Genomic DNA, 19250 nt, shown 5'->3' with positions numbered 1-19250 from the left:
AATGATCTCTTCTCGGCGGCATGTTGAGCGCGTAGAAACGGATAATGGTGGAAGGGACTGTACCCCTCTACCTTATAAGGGACAGCCTCCCTCGCTGGGCTATACAACAGTGAAGCCATGTACACCGGTTCATAATGGCCGCGCCACCATCAAGCCGCACGGATTTCAGAATCGCGATCCTCTGTCCCCTCCCCCTCGAAGCAGAAGTCGTAAAACCACTCTTTAGTCGGATATACCATGCCGTTGAATTTCCCACGCTTTTGAAAGTACGTGGTGATCCGAACTCATACACACTTGGAAGGATCGGGACGTACGATGTGGCTCTGGTACACATGCCCAGTGCGGGGAAAGCAGTCGCTTCTAGCGTAGTGGCTCATATGAAAATGAGCTATCCTCGAATTCAGATTGCTTTTCTGATAGGAATCTGTGGGGGTGTCCCATTCATCGATAAGTCACTGGCCGCGCGAGGTAATACCAACATTTATCTTGGTGATGTGATAATCGGTACAGGGGTCGTTCAGTATGACCGCCTACCCCTTGGTCCATATCGCAAAGATGCACTGGAGGAGAACCTGGGAAGACCGAACCAAGAGATACATTCTTTTTTGTCGAAGATAAAGACCCGTGTTGATACCTTGAGCGATCGGCAATGCCGTTATCTTGCGATGATTCAACGGCATGTGCGAGCACAGTGCCCAGGCGCTCAGTATGACATTGTCTACAGTCGGACGTACAATCATCGAGAGGTTAATTGCCAGTGCTCTCTGGGTGTGGATGCTGACGAGACGGTGGTTGCTCGCCGGCGCAACTTCGATGTAGTACCATTTCTGCATTTCGGAACGCTGGGCTCAGGGGATAGTGTTATCATGTCTCACAAATTCCGCGACGATATCGCAAAAAAACAAAAGGTCATAGGGTTTGAAATGGAAGCGGCAGGTGTATGGGGCCAGTATCCTTGTATCCTGGTCAAAGGGGTTAGTGACTATGCTGATAGCCATAAGAGCAAACGCTGGCAGTACTTCGCAGCGGCAAGTGCAGCAGCCTGCATGCGAGCGCTTCTGGACGAGGCGCCGATATCCGTTAGTACGTCAGCGGGCCTAGAATTAGGTATGTTTACCGGCTATTTGACGACTGCATATGTTTTCTCAGTTACTAAGTGCTATCATCATTGCGATAGACCAGGAATCGACACTTGGTTCCATCTCACGGGACCACGTACAGGGTCTTTTTTCTATTGAAAAAGCCCAGGAGGTCTTCATTCGTATGTTGGGCTTTGGCCGAACCACTTTCCGTCTGAACGAAGTACCAGAAGCCCACAAAGAGACGTGTATGTGGATATTCAAGCGGCCAGAATATCGAGCGTGGGTCGATGCAAGAAATTCAGATTTTCAGCGAAGCCTTTTTTGGATTAAAGGGAAGCCTGGGATTGGCAAGTCCATATTAATGAAGTACCTTCTAAAAAATGCAACCGAAACGAAGACAGATTGTGTCGTCTTGTCGTTTTTCTTCTCCATCAAAGGGGCTGATTTGGAGAGGTCGGCTATTGAGATGTATCGATCCTTACTGCATCAGCTCTTCAGCTCAAGAGCGATTCCGCCAGACGCAAAAGATCGATTTTCTGAGATTGCATTTAATGCTGTAAGAATCCGTGAAACTTCGAACTGGTGTATAAGGGACCTCAAAGGACTGCTGCTGTCTGTCATTCAATCACTAAGGAATCAACGGGTACTGCTTATCATCGATGCCCTCGACCAGTGTCGGCAGGACGAAAGAGGCGATACGATTCTGTTTCTGCAGCACCTGGTTGACTTTGCGATGGCATCCGGGGCCTACTTGAAGGTGTGCCTCTCTAGTAGGCATTATCCCAATTTAAACATTACATACGGCATCGAACTTGTGCTGGAAAATCAGCCAGAACATCATTCTGATATCAGAAAATATGTTGAATCGACAATTACAGGGGTAAGATCCAGAGCAGCAAAGGAAGTGCAAGACAAAATATGCGTTAGAGCATCAGGAGTTTTCCTCTGGGTCCACCGCGTTGTCCCCTCATTGAATGAAGCTTTCAAGATGGGCGATATGCGGAAGGTGCAGCATCTTTATGACGAAACGCCACATGATCTAGAAAGGATTTTCACCGATATCCTCACCTCTGATGAAGAGGACATAGACGACCTCATCTTATGTTTGCAGCTTGTCCTTTTATCATCCCGCCCGCTATCGAGGGAAGAGCTCTATTTCGCAATTTCGTTCGCCGATTGCGGACTAGCCAGACGGGATATAGACCTGCAAACCGACACAGCCCTCGATAGATTCATAGTCCATGTGTCCAAGGGGCTGATTGAGGTTGTGCAGTCCAGGGCACAGTTCATTCACGAGTCGCTGAGAGATTTTCTCCTACGAAGGAACAGCCTCAGTACACTGCGGGCCGAGCTGAGACAGAACATTATCGGGAGATCTCACGAGAAAATCGCCCGGGTGTGCTTGAACTATATATATGAAGTCAGTGAAAATAGAGCATACTCGGATGTAGTGAGAGAGTTGGCCGACCTTCCGCGGCATATGCGGTCCGAATTCATCAGGAGACGTATCCCATTCCTTGGTTATGCTTGCTCCGACTTTCTGTATCATTTTAAGGCAGCCCAGGCTGCAGGTGTCCTGGAAGCTCCTTTTCTGAACCTCTCAAAGATCTTCCAGAGCTTGAGGTCTTCCAAAGCTTGGGTGTCCGAGCCATAGAGGATGACGGCTCTACGCTTCCGACTGAGCCCAAGACAACAGAATGGAGAGAATGGACCTTTTACTGAACACTTTGCCTCTGGATATTCATGATGAGACCAGAGAAGGGCGAAAAACTGACCATTTAGACGTCAGGCGAAGAATGAAGCTCTTTCACCGACCAATCTTAGCATCTTTGGTTCAGCTTGCGGTGAAGACGATCGGAACCTGAGCCAATGTGTTTCTTAGCAATGATTGGAGAATGAGAGCAGAGTCTTATGGCTAAATCCTAAAGGAAGCCTCACTATTCAGCGCCAGGGACCCCTATATTGGGAGTCTTCTCGCGCGATTCCCCACAGTTGCTGTCGGTACTGGGACTAGACTCCAAAGTAATGCTCATTATTGGACGTTTCCAAAGCCATTATCGCGAAACTCCTACTGGTAGTCGACCATCCAGGTACTAACCCACCCCACATGTTCGCCGATGATTCCGTAGGTGGATCTGACAGTGGCGTTCTAACGCGAGGTCGGGAATGTCAAGAAATGATGGATCCCAAAACAGCAGCCCGGTAAAGCAAATCACGTGTGACCGGTCAACATAAGCCCGTTCCGCGGGGCCCTACTTAAAGAGAGTGCAGGACGACGCCAGCCATTTTCTTTCGACAATGTTGCGCAGATTAACTACGCGCTTACCCCTCCGTCCGCTGCAGACTCCGGCTCTTCGCTCTCGTTCTCAGTTCCTCGCAACCTCATCATACTGCACATACTCCGAGATGCCTGACCCAAGTGATCGCAAGGCGGTCACCCGCTACCTTGAGCAGACCCATGATAAAATCTTCGAGAGCAATCGTGCTTGGGTTGCTTCGAAGAAGGGCGCTGACCCAGAGTTCTTCAACAAGCTTGCTGCTGGACAGTCTCCTGAGTACCTGTACGTTTTATGCCGTCTCTTGCCAAAAGAGGCTCATCTGACATTTTGCGGCGACTAGCTACATCGGTTGCTCTGACAGCCGTGTCCCCGCGAACGAGATCATGGGTCTCGATGCTGGAGAGGTCTTTGTCCACCGCAACATCGCGAACGTTGTTCCTACCATCGATTTGAGCTCCATGTCCGTCATCAACTACGCCGTCGGCCACCTCAAGGTCAAGCATATCGTCGTCTGCGGCCACTACAACTGCGGCGGCGTCCAGGCAGCCCTTACTCCTACAGACCTGGGCATACTCAACCCGTGGCTGCGAAATATTCGCGACGTCTACCGGCTACACGAGAAGGAGCTCGATGCGATCGAGGACGACGGAGAGCGATTCAACCGCCTGGTTGAGTTGAACGTTATCGAGTCGTGCCGCAGCGTCATCAAGACTGCCGTGGTGCAGCAAAGCTACGAGGAGAACGGGTTTCCCATTGTCCACGGTTGGGTGTTCAACCTGAAGGATGGTCTGCTTAAGGATCTTAATATTGACTTTCCTGGGATATTGGCGGACATCCAAAAGATCTACAACCTCACCAAGGGTTCTTCATAGATTATGTTAAGAGTGCAAGTGGTGTTCTGGTCACGGAGTAGAGGGCGGATTACTGGGTTCAACGCGCAGAGCGCTTGTTATTTTGCACAGTCAAATTAGCAGTCTATAATTCATCGCTGATTTCCAACGAAACCTCGGGAGGGAAACATTGGCTGGCGGCTGTAGAACGTTATCGTGCTCGGAATTCGACGGATCCTAGCTCCCAACAAGCCATCCCGTGCCTTGAATTTCCGCGTGAGCCGTGTTATCGCTGGAGATCTTTGGGCAGCACATATTCAAGCGCTGTAATTGGGTGTAGAGTGTCCCGCTATGCCCGTCTGCGCTGAAATAAAATCAGCCGATGACGAACTGGGTCCCAACAATCTCCATACAACGGCTTTCTAATCCACCAATAAAAAGAAGACTTACCGCTTCGGGTTAATTCTAGAGCCTCGAAGCCCCGCCGCTAAAAGTAGTCTAGCCCAGGGACCTGGATCTATGGTCCGGCATCAACCTTGTTCCTCTTATCAGGACGACCTTGCCTACTTAGGTAATCGACAGAATATTGATGGCTTTCGCAGAAATATTCCACCAGACAAGATCATCATCCAGAAGACCTCGGTATCTACCCACTCAAGCGTCCAATGCATCTGACAGGCTTGATAGGTTGCTAGGTTCTAGCGAACGAGAAGGTAGCGGTTCGCGATCTGGAAATGTCCTACGTGTACCTCTACCTAGGGATCAGACTTCATTGTCTTTTGGCCGTGACTTCGACTCCGGCTGCAATAGAATTAAATTCTCTTCAACTTCTCGAAGTAGAATAAAAGATTTGTCCAGCATATCTGGGAAAAGAGGACGCCAATTTTGTGAACGTAGAAGGTCAGGACCGTCTTGCATTTCTCGTACCTTGCCTTTATAAAGGTCAGTTATCGCATCGATATTTTATTTGAAGTATCCACTTGGGCTAAATGATTTAGACTTGTAGTGAATATAACCGCGAAGTAGATTAGAGGAGAGGCCGTCTATTGCTTTCTTGTATGCGGCTATACCATTGTTTGCGGCGTGATGAAGCTGGACTAGGGGCTAGATTTGTGCTCCTGCTAGAGGACGGCTTTGAGAGATTCCTTGAACTTTCATCGATTTGAATAAACATCGGTTGTGGATTGGAAGGAAAGAGTGAGAGCAGCTATTTCTTGCCTTTCGTGACTTGTTACAATATTAAGTAGTGTATTCCTGAGGCAGGGTGGCAATCAAGTGAGTAAATCGAATGATCAAAGTACCCTCTGTGCTTACAGAAGGTTCGAAATAGATTTCTATCGTTCTTCAACTGACTGTGTAGACGGCGACTTATTGTAGAAGCAGAAGATATAGAAGAGAGAGATTGCGCAGAGCGAGCTAATTCAGAAATATTATGGACTGTTGAATGTTCAAGAAGATGTGATGGATGTCGCTCTTGCCATAGCCTGCTTTTGGCAGGAGAAGCAGCCTACAGCCCGCTGCTATAGCCGCAGGCTGTCACGGCCCTGCGCGCCATGATATTAAATCCTGCCATCTCAACTCAAAATGCCTGCTGTTTCAAAGTAGCCCTTACCTTGTGGGAGGTTTCACAGCCCTGCGCGCCGTGATCATGAGCCAGCATGAATGACAGAGCTCATCCTGGCACGGTGCTCAAGGTGAGTGTCGAGTGGCTATCCAGTTCATCATGTACACTGATATAGAGAAGCATGTGCCTTGCTTCGAGTTGCCAGGCAACTATTCTTAGGCGCGAGATCTGCTCTGTTCTCGGCATCCAACTTGCGGATCAATTACGACTATGGCTTAAACTAGGATCTGATTCAAGTCTCCTATCTGTTCTTAGCTCTCATTATTCATAGATTCTGTGTAATGTACCAATAATCTATCCTAAACCACATTTCCCACCAAGGAGCATCTGACATCTCAGTTATCCTCGTACTCCAGGCCATGACCATACCTGAAGACAGGATTCTCCGTATCGAATGGCAGATCCTCTGCCTGCGCCTCGACAGCGTCCATTGACCGGGGCAAATCGAACGGGAGTTTGCCCTCCGGCTTGCTGACTCCAAACACAACGTCCAAGAAGGCTTCGCTGTCGCTCCCGTAACTCGCAAGTACGGCCTGCGCTTGCTCGACTACCTCAGGAATAACGGCAGGCCGGTCCAAGATGATGTCTACAATAGTCGGGAGGGATGAGTAGATCTTGGCCTGGCGTGCCTTCTCAGTGGCGTTAAATGCGAGAGAACCTGCGTGGAAATTGGCCTCAAAGGTACCGTTACGTGGTTCATACGGCGCATTGTACCGGAGCAGGGCAAAGTCGGCTTCTTCAGTGGTGTTGACGACGGTATAGTTCCTGGCGGACATGAAGGCGGAATCGAAGCCTTCGATGTAGAATCTTGTACCCTCACCAGGTTTGGCGAGAGGAAGGATTGTCTGATTGTTGGTGAGAAGCGTGTAGGATCTTCTCTGCGCATCTCGGCCTAAATTGACAAAGTGCTCGTTTCCGACAATATTGTTCGCAGCTGAGGCATTGACAAATGGGTTATCGAAAAGGCCAAGGAGAAACTTCTCCTTGAGCAGTCGAGCAACAGAGACGTCGATTCGATCTTCTGATATGGTGCCCTCTCTGACAAGCTGAACAATGAGTTCGGGCCGTTCCTCGCCACCGAATTGGTCGCAACCTGCGTCGAGGATTCTTGCTGCGCGTTGGAGCTCGCTAAGATACTCCACGCCCCAGGCACGCGCGGGCATGTACTGGTTTCCGATATAAGTGTCCGTGATAAGACCCCAGTCTGTCAAGACGATACCATCAAATCCGAGCTCCCCACGGAGCAAGTCGGTGACTATCTCCTTGTTGAAGGAGAACCCAACAGCCTCCCAGTTCGTGCCGATAGGGCGAGAGTAATAAGGCATGATCTCGGTTGCACCCGCGGCAAGGGCTGCCTTGAATGGTATGAGGTGCTCATCGATATTGTTTCCAGGGTAAGTCTGGTTCTTGCCATAGTAGAAGTGCGAATCCTCGCCGTTCTCCATCGGGCCGCCGCCAGGGAAGTGCTTGGTGACAGTTTTGACAGATTTTGGTCCAAGCTTGCCTTCTCCTTGGAAGCCCTTGATGTACTCGACAATAAGCTCGCTGGTCAGCGTACTGTTTTCTCCCCAGGTACCGCTGATACGGGCCCATCGGGGCTCTGTGGACAAGTCAACCTGCGGGTGCAGCGCAGCACGAATGCCAACAGCCAAGTATTCCTCCCTTGCTACTTCCGCAAATTCTCTGACAAGCTGAGGGTCCCTCAACGCAGCGAGACCTAGACTCTCTGGCCATTGTGAAAACACACCGGCCTGGAACCCGGTGCCGACGTTTTCAGTGAACGAATGGCGAGGATCAGTCGAGATTGTGATGGGAATCCCAAGTCGAGTCTGTAATGCTCGCTTCTGAATCAGGTTGATGAACTCGGCCGTCTGCGTAGCATTGGTGATATCGCTGGCGAGATTGAAGTGTGTCATGTGCTTCTTGCCAATCATTGTTTCAGTGCTGTTGCCGCTGCTGTCGTCGTCGAGAGGTCCCTCAGAAAGCTGCTTGTGGAAGAGCTGGCCTGCTTTCTCTTCAAGTGTCATGCGACTTAACAGGTCTCTCACACGCTCATCAACACAGTATGATGCGTTCTTATAAATGGGAAGGGCGTCACGACGTAGCAGCTCAGGCTCGTTGCTCTTGATAGCCAAGCCGAGACAGTCGGTGGCTAGAGCCACCAGGGCCAGAACTGTTGAATCAACCCTCATTGCGAAAGGGCACAACTAGTGCTTCTCAGATAGGCAACTGAGAATGCAAGATTCAAAAGCCCATGAAGCGAGCTCCTGGGCTTTATAGTTTGCAGGTGTGCCGTGCAACGACCAACTCGAACATTCTACGGCCGTACTCTCCACATCGGATGTCCACAATCCAGAAGTGCCGGAGTCTGGATATCACTCGCGGGGATTTTTGAGTTCCCGCTGAAACTTGGCGAGATGTTCATGGAGCAACTGCATGCTGGGCTGGTCAGAAAACTGTCCTGCTAGTTAGCTCAACGGATTTGCCTCGATACTGTCAACGCCAAGAATATGGGCAGACTATATACCGCGTATGGTGCCCACAGTGGTGCCGGCGAGAAACCAGAACGACTACCCATGTGGAGTTAGAGAATGCCACCGGCCTAACCCAGATTAACTGAGACCTTTTTGAGCTGCTACGGGACTTGGTGGCTCCCGGTATACTGCTTGCTCAGGATATCGCTTGCTCAGGATATCACTCTTCGCACTTTCTATCTCAGCACCAAGAAACATTTCAGGGTTCAAGATCTCTATCCGGGGAACCCCTGTTTATCCAGAACTGACCGGGATATGAATGTGGAGTGTGGAGATGGAGATATTGCGGAGAAGATGCCAGATTAGTGGCACGGCACCGGCTCTAGCTCCAATGTCTGCAGAGGTCGTTTTCGAGCCAACTGCTCAACCCGCTCTCAGACAGCCACTCTCTGTCATTTATTCAGTCCGGCTAAACTGCGGGAGGGCTTTTTCAAACTGGACTACAACCGCCTTTACCATAGGCTTGGCTCCATTTGGATGGAGGCCGAGCGGCAGCGTCACTAGGCTCGGCGACCTGCCGTCAGGCGAGTCATGTAAAGCATGGAAGCGGGGACCGCAATACTATGAAATGATTAAGTCAGACTCTGGCCACATGTGCTCCTACATGAACGTGGGAAAGCCTGGACATAATGTTACTGCAGTCTGTTCACACCTTAGGGTCTTAGCAAGGACTGAGCGCTGGGGCCTAGCATGCTTGCTTGCTTGACCCTACACCGACTTCCGCTCTTTGCCAAGGCTTCTGCTGCAGCCATCCCGTTAAATCCTGCCGCTATGTGGCTGGATTGCGGGATGTTCGGGTTATCCGGCAGTCTAGCAGATGTTCCGTAACCCTAAGCTCACCGTCATCTGATCTATACTGGCTAATATACCCCGCCTTGCACACCTAGGATTACCGGGGTTTCCCCGTAATGGAGGAAGTCCGAACCGCGGGCCAAAAGAGCTGATACTAATGGCTGTATCTCATTCCTCGAGCGACTAGTCGGGTTGCTCCAGCATCGTCTCTGGTTAGCCAGCAAGATAGGCGCTTTCATAGGTATCGTATATTCCAAATCTCTCAGCTATCGCATATGCCCATATGTACACACTTGCTTTAAACACAAAGGCCTTCGAGATTCTGCGGTCCCATCCCTCCGTAGTCCACCTCGACCCAGATGTGGCTGTGGGACCAGAACTGACTTCAAGCTCACGCGCACGTCTATGAAAGTAGTAGGTGGGTTTCCCTTGTCAGATACGCTCGGCCCCACCACCCGAAATGACATCTTGTTGCCGGACGGGGAACCGAGGTATGGACGAGAAGTAGGCAAACTAGGATAGGGTGAGGAGCGCAAGCTAGTAAATCGCTAGTTCTCAGCCGCTGGCATATTCTCATTCAGGTCAGGGCTAGGGATTGTTTTGCTGCTAAACTGGAAAGAGCATATGGTCAGTGGGCGAGCAGGTGAAGGGGGGTCAGCGGAAGAAAGCGTACGCCGGGTGTATGACTCGCTTATGAAGATGCCGACTGGGTATACCACAAGTATAGCCGACGCCTTGATCAAGGACTGAGCAAGCCGGCATTGGGGCTCAAGTGGGAGGAATACTGGCGGGGATCTGACGGGTGTCGTAGGTCTCATGCAACTGGCCATAATCGCGAGAAATGCAATATCACAGAGTATGTGGGTAGACGTCCTCTGAGTTGACCAAACCTCAATTCCTTAAGCAGGCACTCACACCTCGAGCATGCAAGTTGCTATGGTACCCAGGGTAACTTTGTACGTTTGGGAAAATGCGGAAGGACGTTTACTTTATCTCATTTCTTGAATTTATGACCCGCGTCCGCAAATACACTTTGTTAACCACCGCAAGGAACATAAGTGATGAAAAATGGAGTCTGACGTGAGAATCGACGAAGTTGGTTTCACGCCTCGGCGGCGCCAGCATAGCGGTCTGATGGATTTGGTGGTAAAATGGCTGACTTGGGGTTGACGAGTATGAGCTTCGCAACTGTCTTGGAGAAGAACTCTAGGACTCTGAGACTTGAGAAATGTAATAAACGGCACATAAACTACAATTTCCCCTGCGGCGGCCGTATAGCATCCATGCAATCGATTAGGGCACAGGTAGAATCGGTTCTGACTACAATCTCACACTGAATGTCAGCAATCTAGCATCATCTGGGTCCTTGAACGTGAGCGCGTCCCGAAATTCCACTCTATCACTTGGACAGCTGAGATTATAGAACATAGAATAGGAGGCTGGGCCCGTCTCAGGCATTTTTTCTTTTGGTTTGTGACAAGGACCCAGTTTGAAAGTCTGGCCCATGCTGAGTGGATCCAGTGAGAAGGCAAGAAGCCGCAAGACTTCCACTCAGATCTAATGGAGAACCATTTCAAGAGTCCACAATGAGGTGGTGGGCCAGATAGAATAGAGCCAGCCTAGAGGGCCTGGTGGACGTTTCCGACATTCGTTGCGTTCTCCATTCATAGCTGTCAGCCCAAAGCTCGCAATCTAGACCGTCCAGCGAGTGGATGCTTGTGGATTATCCTCTGATCAGATCCGTAGACACAGATTCGAAGAAAAGTGGACACTGGTTGGCTATCACTCCCAGAGTCAATCATTATGTTATACTTGAGCTCGTTGAGCGCCCAGCGCCATGCCCTCTAACCTCGTAAAGAGCCTTCTGTGCTCAGTTCAGGATGGGGCAGCCCCGGGCCATTGCCGGTGTAAGCTGGATTCGCTCGTGTATTCGCAAGGCAGTCAGGACCCCGTTCTGCCATTTATGTCTGCGGTTGCAGAGCCCCCAGCGTGGAACTTGAGCCCAAACCAGAGCTCAAAGCGTATCTATGCACGCTGTCCTGGTTGCGTCGGAAGCTCAAAGCCTGGAATCTCATTCTATCTTAGGTGCCCGTCAACAGTGCCTCAACTGCGGTTGAGAGATCAACTTGATGGTGGGAGGTTACAAGCGTGTACAGCAGGAGGCTGTTAGACTGAAGAGCCCTTGCATTTTCCTTCCAAGTAATTGTGCCTCCTTAAGGTCTGCCCATTAACTTACGCGGAGAGAAGGCGCGATGCAAACAAAACCCTCCCCTTCTTTCCCCCAGGGGGTATCAGTTGATCTTCCAATTCATAGTCAGTGGTCGTGCCTTCCAGATAGGTATTAAAACTGGCAGCAAAGTGCGATGCAATCCCAGCTCTCTCGTCAATAGGGCAACTACTCCGTCTCCTTTAGCGTCAGGAGCCGTGCTACCCTAAGTGGCTCGTGCTAGAGGGAGATGTAATTGGTGCCCCTGGCCGACATAACAGGAGTGACATCCCAGTTAAGCGATTAAAAGCTTGCAGAAGAGACTTCGTTAGTCAATGGCCTTCTCAGTAGGTAACGTATAGGAGAGCCCGATAGCTTCATCTTGCTCATGATTACTGCCTGAGATGTGGACCTTAGCTCATTTCTCAGGCAACACTGACGTAACTCGAACAGGCCTCGCTGATACGCTTGATATACGTGAACAAGACAGCCTAGTCCCCTGAATCAGTGCCCGTACTGCTGCTTGAGCTGTTCTGCTGCCAATCAGCTCTGGTAACCAGCGCGGCCGCCACCATTATGGCTTCTCGCCGGGGTTGGCGCTGTACCGCGTCCCTGAAGGAAAGGGGCCAGGACTGGGAGAGACTAATTTCCTGCGGCTGGGGTGTGAAATCAACGTGGCTGTCATTGTGGATAAGCTCTTTAACTTTGCATTCGCTATGCTTGAAGATCCTTCTCCACAGGGACGGGAAGATGGCTTGCTCTTTTATTCAACGAACATGAGCAACCGATTGCTATGCTTGCGCAAACCTTGCGAGCTCCCCATGATATCTCTTCGACCTGACGACCGGCTTTCACGGAAGCAGCAATGTGTGGAATTTGGCGAGGGAGGTTTGGCTGGCTGTACCTCAGCTTGCGAAGTGCAGGTACGCGTACCTACGTCAAGCGGGCCAGAACCATCTTATCAATCAGGGATCAGCACTGATCTACCCCGTGAGAGCCCAGAGAGGAATAGAATAGGCTGAAGCTTCCCTTTGGTATTCCGTCACTGACGCGGGCCGACCTCGGGGGGGAAGCATGCCACAAATTCCCCATGGCATCATTACATGATGCAAAATACGGAGAATACGTGGTAAAGGGCATGGTCAATGCTATAAAGAGGTCCTTCATCCCTTCAAGATCTTGTTTCTGGGTAATATCATTGAAGACTCACATTCTGTTTCCGGTCAAGCATTTTCGCCACGCAACCACTCTCAAAGAACCACTCTTTTCTTCTTTCTACCTCACTCCACGATGAGAATCACCTCCATTGCATCGCTCGTCCTGGTGGGATGCGCCCTCGCCGCACCCCCTCAACCCCAATTCGAAGGCCTCGGTGGTGAAACTCCCAGTCCCACCCCAACCAGCCTCCCAGTACCATCCGGCAGCGCCTCTCCCACTTTTCTTCCCCCTCCTGGGCCTCCTGGGCCTGGAGAGAGCAGTCTCCCGTTCGCCGTCTACGGAGCCAGGGGTCCTCCCTATGCCGAAGGAGGTGAGGGTTTGCCAACTCCCTCTGGCGGCCCATACCCCACCGGCTTCCCTGGCAGCGGTATCCCGCCCCCCGTGCCTACCTTCAGCGTTCCCATCGACGCTGTCAAGCGCCAATTTGAGGGCGCTCCTGCTTTCGGCGGAGAGGGTGAGGGCCAGGGTCCACCTCTGGCGCCAACACCGAGCGTCCCCGGCTTTCCCTTTGGCCCTGGGGGCATCCCATCTGGCGCTACGCCTACTCCTAGCGGTACCCCCAGCGGTATCCCTAGTGGGTTTCCGTTCCAGGCGTAAGAAGTTTGGGTCAAGCGTCGATATACGACTCGAATATGCAGAGCTTGTGACAACGTTGCTGTCTATTGGGTGAGATAAGGGTAGAGCAGTGGGAGAACTACGGTTATCCCATAAGCTGGAGAAGGAGGGTACCAGTTGGCCATGCTGAGATAATTCGGATGCCTGTAAAGAGGTAAAGCGATTTCTCTAGAGCCAATGACCGGGACTTCAAATGGCTTTGCTATAATATCTTTTGGCATTTTGCTAAAAACCGAAGGAAAGACACAGTAATTGGGTAGCAAGGTACCTGAAGCCCTAACTTCTCCCAGTCAGAATAAGATACTGCGGGTTGAACCATAGACGAGATTTACGAGATATAGCAGATAGATGACTCTATGTCTGTCGAATTAAAAGAAAATAAACTAACCTTAAATACTCGCGAATCTCCCTTTCCGTCCACTCCCACAGCCCTCTCGTTAGATTATCGTCCTTTGCTAACCCCGTATCCAAGCCCCCGATCCCAACCGGTTCATAATAACAGCTGACGCAACATCCACACTCACAGAGGCTCAAAATTGATTTCTCACCCCCTGTTCCACAGATGTAACCACCTTCTTTGCAACCTTCCCTAGCAACCTCACCCAGTGAGGAGACCCAGTCGCATCGTCCATCAGATTTGTGCCTACAACCCCAGGGTGCACCGAGACAACGGTAATCCGCGGGTACCGTCTCGCCGCCTCTTTGGCCAATAGTATCAGCGCCAATTTGCTCTGTCCGTAGCGCTCGTATGGGCCTAGACTTTGTCCGTTTGTGCGTAGTGTCTCACACCTGATCCCCTGCGGTTTAGGCACGTACAAGCGGCCGTGCGAAGAGACGAGGATTATCCGCACGTTACACTGCGAAAAAGAGGCTGTTCTTTCAAGAAGTGGCATGAGGAGGACGGTCAGCAGGACATGACTTAGGTAATTTGTTCCAAACTGGATCTTGTGCCCGTTTGCTGCTAAACCCGGTAGAACGGCCATGATCCCTGCATTGAGCATGAGTATATCAAGACGCTGACATTGTGCAAGAACAATTTCGCCGCGTTCTGCACAGACTCGAAGGAGGAGAGGTTCAGCTCTAACGGCTTTATATTCGCAGCTATTGGTCTCGACAGCTGGGACTGAATATCCTCGATGACCGCTTGGGCATTGGCGGGGTTGCGTGCAGCAAGCCAGATCAGGGCTGGATTGTGCTTTGTTTAATCAGAGACGCATTGTTTTCCAAGGCCGTCGGTGCCGCCTATTACAAGGATGACTTTACCGTGAAGGGAGGGAATGTTCCGAGTGGGATTGAAGGGGAGTGGATTTCCTCCAAAAATTCATTGGGTCAATTTCAATATGCGTAGCAGATGTTCTTGAAAGACAAGGGATGTGTGGTTTGTGCCAGGAGCAGGACAGGTAGTCATTCCTGTGCATGCTATATACCATGCACAACTTCTGGAGACGATTCTAGCGCGGTGTTAAGGCATGGCTGATGCGGGAAAGCGTGTCTAATAAAACCACCGTAAATAAGCTGTCATGGACTAAAACGAGAACCAAATTTTTGACGTGTCTATATTCCAAAGCAGCAATTGTCACTGTTTTTCTGTTATAGTATCGCGTACGGTGGGTATGTAATTTTTTTGGATTGAGGTGGGCAAAGGCTGCAGGCTAGAGTCCATTTTTCAACGTGCCTTTAGCACCTGATGTGCCCAGGGTCGGTATACAGTGCAGCTAGATACTACAGGCATTGATATGGTCGCGGTCAGTCTAGGGACAGCCTTCTAAATCATTACCAGCGCGTCTGCGACGGATAGATCCGACAACACAAATGGGCCCTACCGTCTGTCCTCGGGGTCCGGGCTTGATAAGGGTGGAATAAGATCACCAAAATGGTATGCTGGGGACTTTATGATCTCACGGGCATTTGCCATAGCCATCTCAGCCTGTATGGATTCCTGTACCATGGTGTACCAAAAGCCTAGCGATCTATCCCAGCCATGAGTAAAACGACAGCACCTGCTGCCCCTCAAAACCACAGATAGATCTCTGCTCTCAGGGTATTTTTCCCAGCATATCATCAGCTCTAACACTGCCTCCTGTCGCTCTGCGGATAACAGCTTTCTGTAAGACAACTCGGAGTGGTATGTGCCCAGTCTGCTTTCTTCGAGTATGGCGAGTCCCCAGGGTCGAGGAGGATTGTGATGGCGGAATCGAACTTGCAAAATGCTGCTATAGAAAGAGCGTACGGCCTCTTGCTCAATGCGAGGATGTCGCTCCGTAGCCAAGGAGTCGCTTGCCTGAAGATGCATTTATGAGATTTGATTGCCCTGCGGAGTGTGCTGTGCTCTTCCGGAAGCTCCTCCAAAGGATGTTGACTGCGTGATATTCAGCCTCTCTCTCAGCTGTAAGAAAAGGAACTAGGCAACTGCGAGTGGAAGCGAAAGACGGTGGAGTTGCCCCATTGAAGTGACTCACACTGCATAGTGAGCATCATAGAGGTGGAAAGACCTATGTCCTGCACAAATTCATAAGAAGCAAGGTACGCAAGAGGATCAGGAAGTTGGAAATACATAAAAGAACATTGACGATAATGAGCAATAAAACATTTGAAGACGAGGTCGGTGAGAGAAAGATTGGGAGATAGCAAAAATGATAGCGGCGAGTAGAGACGGAATGGAATTTATAGCAACGGTGTTTTATGTGAGCCAATGACTCTACCGCAACACCTTTGCTGTGCGTTTCTTGTTGAACCATTAACCAAATTACAGAAAACTACAGATTCTTTGTACAATTTTTCCGTCTCAGGACCGGCCCGTGACTCTACCAACACCGCTAAGAAGGATGACTTGAAGTGTTTCAGGGTTCAGATTGCTACCTACGGACTGTATACTCGTACGCGGCACGGTACCGCTCACATCATTCCGCTGACAATGGTCAGAAGGGGCCCTATATGCCGCCCGGCCTCATTCCAACATTGGGACTGTCCTATAATACCACCAACAGGTCGTGTCGAGCCTCCATCCGATGCGTCCGTCTGCAGTAGAGACAGCCACAATAGCACCCATCCTTTGCCGTAACCACGCGGGTATTCTTTATTCTTTCAATCAACGAAGAGCCAAAGCCAGAACCGAACTCCGAGCCGGGAGAGATGTCAATAATCCGTCAGTGATGTTCGAAGCCGACAATTAACTGAGCAGAACGAGGATGACGCTGTCGCCTCGTAGGAACCTAGTAACGACGCCATCAGCACGGTCTTCTCTTAACAAGGTGGAGTAGTAAGTACATCTTGCTGATGAATCGATCCTTGTTCACCGGTCGTCCCTTGCCGCCCTTCTGGGGCTCAGTCCACATCTCTTTCTGTCGGCTCATTAGCAACGCGTTCCTCGGAATCGAACCGGGCGTGGTTTGAAGTTATAAACATACGACGTTCTCAAGAACCCTAAGACAATCCAGTTAGTCTCACAGTTTCAGAGTAGATCAGCAGCTGATAGGTCCACATACATGTTACTGTGACGATCAAACGCCTTCACGCGAGCAAGCCTGTTAATCCCACTGTAAGCATGCTCCCACTTCCAATATGGAACCTAGAGGCTGTGTGAACGCACAATTTCCGGTTCGACCGCAGACTAATCAAGACCTGGGTATTTGTTCGCACGGCTGTCTGAAGAAGCGAGAGGGGACCGTTGCTCAATTCATATTCCTCCTATTTGCATGCCGTTAGCCATCGCGTCCGACCCAATTTCGTGCAACCAATCTGCTCTCAGGCCAGCATCCTGTGCCGCTGAGATCGTAGCCGAGCCTTAGCGCGGGAGAGCGGAAACGTACGATTTGCGCGATTTCATATTCCCTGAGACGAGGGCTGTTAGTTTGTTTCTGCGAAGAGGTGGTTGCGGTCCGAGACTTACGTGCACTCTGAGCGAGGCTTCTGGAGAAGGGTCCTGTTACCGTCAGTTTCTCTTCTTGCTCAAAGATACAAGGGAGCGCACTGAATGTTCGCGTCGGCCATTGTGTAGGTTGAGCTGTGATTTGCTTCTCCGTCGGTCGCGGCTTGAAATCGGTGATAGTGATATCAGCTCCAGATTCCGCATCACGTGATAAGAATTCTGTCGGCGCGAAAAAACGTTGCACCGTTCAAAGAGCGATCCACGTGACTGACGCTTTGTGTCGGGGCATACTGCCCTTCAGTACCGCCTGCCCCTGGGGTTCGACCTCAATTAGTCATTATTTAGTAAGCTAGTTGTTTAGATAGGCAGGCCATTCCGGCCACCCAATGGGAGAACTATCCATCTCTTCCCACACTTTGGACTAACCTGAGCAAAGAGTCGGGTCTTACTTCTCAGTTCTTACACGTTACAGGTCAAGAGATTCATCGGTCCGGTTCTTATGCTCTCGGTTATCTCTTTATATATCCATTGTGTCTGTAACTGACATTGATATTTCACAGCGCTGATCTTCTGCAAGGCTTAGCTCTTATCTCTCTCCCTTCTACTCTCTGTCTCAAGCTAGGGATTCGTTGGCTTTTGTAAGCAGACCTTGCAGTATTTTCTCAGGGCATAAGCAGACTTAAATGATTACAATTCTCAGAAACATGGGCTCTAGCAAAGAAGTTACAAGGCTGGGATATTATCAGGTCTGAAGGCGTTGCTACAACTACGGATAAAATCCATGTCCCCCTCAAATCCAGTACCCAACAGATTCCTGTTAGCACAAAGAGGATAGTCAGCATGAGCCTTAAAGATTTGGTTTTGTCAAAACTGGCCTTCTGTTGATGCTAGAAATCTCATGTCAGCTTAGTGAAGTTTGATCCTCTGCTGAATGTACAGTCCAGCTCTTCAAAGAATTATAAAATATGGAGCGCCAGACTAGACGAATTATCAGCATCAACTATCAATAATATAAAAGAATAAAGGTCTAATGCTTCGAAAAGCTCCATAGGGAAGTTCAAATACATAAAAAATAATAATAATAACCTAGCTCAATGCAGCAGGTGAAAGAGACATAGCTTTTGGACTGTGGAAATAGCAGATGTCTCTGCATAAGCATCAGCAAGCCGGAGCTTGCAGTTCTGATATCCAGAGTAGGCAAGTTCCTTATATGACTAGCTGTCACATACTGTTGACATAAAACGACTGAGTGGATCGCATCTTGGGTTTGTGTATAGCTGACTTGATATTCTCAGCCGACCTGATACTAATACGGATTTCCTTAATGATGCTGTTGGCCGGCGACACATAAAACCAAATGGCATGGTGAGTGTATCTGCCGAGGAAAATTTTGATCTAAGTAAAGATCTATGAGAATATGCCTGCAACTTCCAGGAGCTGAAAGCCCCTTGAAATTACACTGGTAAGCGTAGATTGTCAGTTTGCACAGCCACACCATTGTTTACGCAAAATGATGCACATCCATGTTACTGTCCTTATTATTGGCTTTGCGCCCCGTTAAACAGGTCAGCTAACTTTGTATTACTGTTCATCAAAAGCTGCACATGTCATCGCTTGGCAGATGGCGCCTTGTGAGGCTGACCCTCGCCGCAATTCCAGGTCGCGCCACACAGCTCAAGCCACAAGGTCGTACTGTATGTTCATGTTCGCGAAGAGCCTCTAGGGAGAGAAGCATAAGAGAAGCATATTAAAGCACGTCATCTAGGTAAATATACGAAATTACGATCGTCTGTATATTTCTAGAATTGTCTCTCATACTCTCTTCAGGGCACACTCTATAAGTCTTGGAAAGCTTGACTTTCGGGACTCAAAAGTGGATCTCTATAGCCAAGCATTTGCAGCAGTATATACAGTCTGGACCCTGGGCGGTCGAAACACCAACAACCACATGACGCATGCGAAACTTCCCCCTTATATGTATATGTCATTTGCTTATTAGCTTCTCTTTATTAGCTTTCTACTAGCCCAATCCATATAGCCAACACACTAAAGGGTCCCTAGACTTGACGTAGGCAGCAGCATTACGGTCATATAAGCTGCCGTTATCATGACCAACGTTCCATCCACCCGCCCCTCTCCCCTCCAGCTCGACAAGTATCTGATCGCAGACGCTTATCTTGAATCAAGGAACCGAAAGTGGCA

At 49.9% G+C, this 19250-nt stretch overlaps 5 protein-coding genes across 5 annotated transcripts, besides 1 other annotated feature; 3 read left to right on the top strand and 2 right to left on the bottom strand.

The window, feature by feature from the left end:
• Positions 1 to 19250: part of a sequence feature (contig 1.29 1..525887(1)) that runs on past both edges of the window.
• ANIA_01806 (uncharacterized protein) lies at positions 135 to 2736 on the top strand (the record flags this gene model as incomplete). The annotated part of the gene is made up of 3 exons (XM_654318.1): positions 135 to 1083; positions 1178 to 1327; positions 1484 to 2736. The coding sequence occupies 3 exons, from the start codon at positions 135 to 137 to the stop codon at positions 2734 to 2736; spliced, it is 2352 nt and encodes a 783-aa protein (XP_659410.1).
• Positions 3381 to 4361, top strand: ANIA_01805 (protein canB; the record flags this gene model as incomplete). Its single annotated transcript, XM_050612871.1, has 2 exons — positions 3381 to 3643; positions 3702 to 4361. The coding sequence occupies 2 exons, from the start codon at positions 3381 to 3383 to the stop codon at positions 4231 to 4233; spliced, it is 795 nt and encodes a 264-aa protein (XP_050468736.1). The 3' UTR covers positions 4234 to 4361.
• On the bottom strand, positions 6151 to 8007 carry ANIA_01804 (protein bglC; the record flags this gene model as incomplete). The annotated part of the gene is made up of 1 exon (XM_654316.1): positions 6151 to 8007. The coding sequence occupies one exon, from the start codon at positions 8005 to 8007 to the stop codon at positions 6151 to 6153; it is 1857 nt and encodes a 618-aa protein (XP_659408.1).
• ANIA_01803 (uncharacterized protein) lies at positions 12638 to 13162 on the top strand (the record flags this gene model as incomplete). The annotated part of the gene is made up of 1 exon (XM_654315.1): positions 12638 to 13162. The coding sequence occupies one exon, from the start codon at positions 12638 to 12640 to the stop codon at positions 13160 to 13162; it is 525 nt and encodes a 174-aa protein (XP_659407.1).
• ANIA_01802 (mRNA splicing protein SMD2) lies at positions 16014 to 17174 on the bottom strand. Its single transcript, XM_050612870.1, has 7 exons — positions 17151 to 17174; positions 17070 to 17102; positions 16990 to 17011; positions 16770 to 16867; positions 16666 to 16704; positions 16588 to 16603; positions 16014 to 16521 (listed from the first exon to the last, which is right to left on the bottom strand). Exons 1-7 carry the CDS (start codon positions 17168 to 17170, stop codon positions 16408 to 16410), a joined length of 342 nt encoding a protein of 113 aa, XP_050468735.1. The 5' UTR covers positions 17171 to 17174; the 3' UTR covers positions 16014 to 16407.

This window comes from Aspergillus nidulans, chromosome VII (genome assembly GCF_000011425.1).
Source record: "Aspergillus nidulans FGSC A4 chromosome VII".
Classification (NCBI taxonomy): domain Eukaryota; kingdom Fungi; phylum Ascomycota; class Eurotiomycetes; order Eurotiales; family Aspergillaceae; genus Aspergillus; species Aspergillus nidulans.
This window is presented reverse-complemented; position numbering and strand designations above follow the sequence as displayed.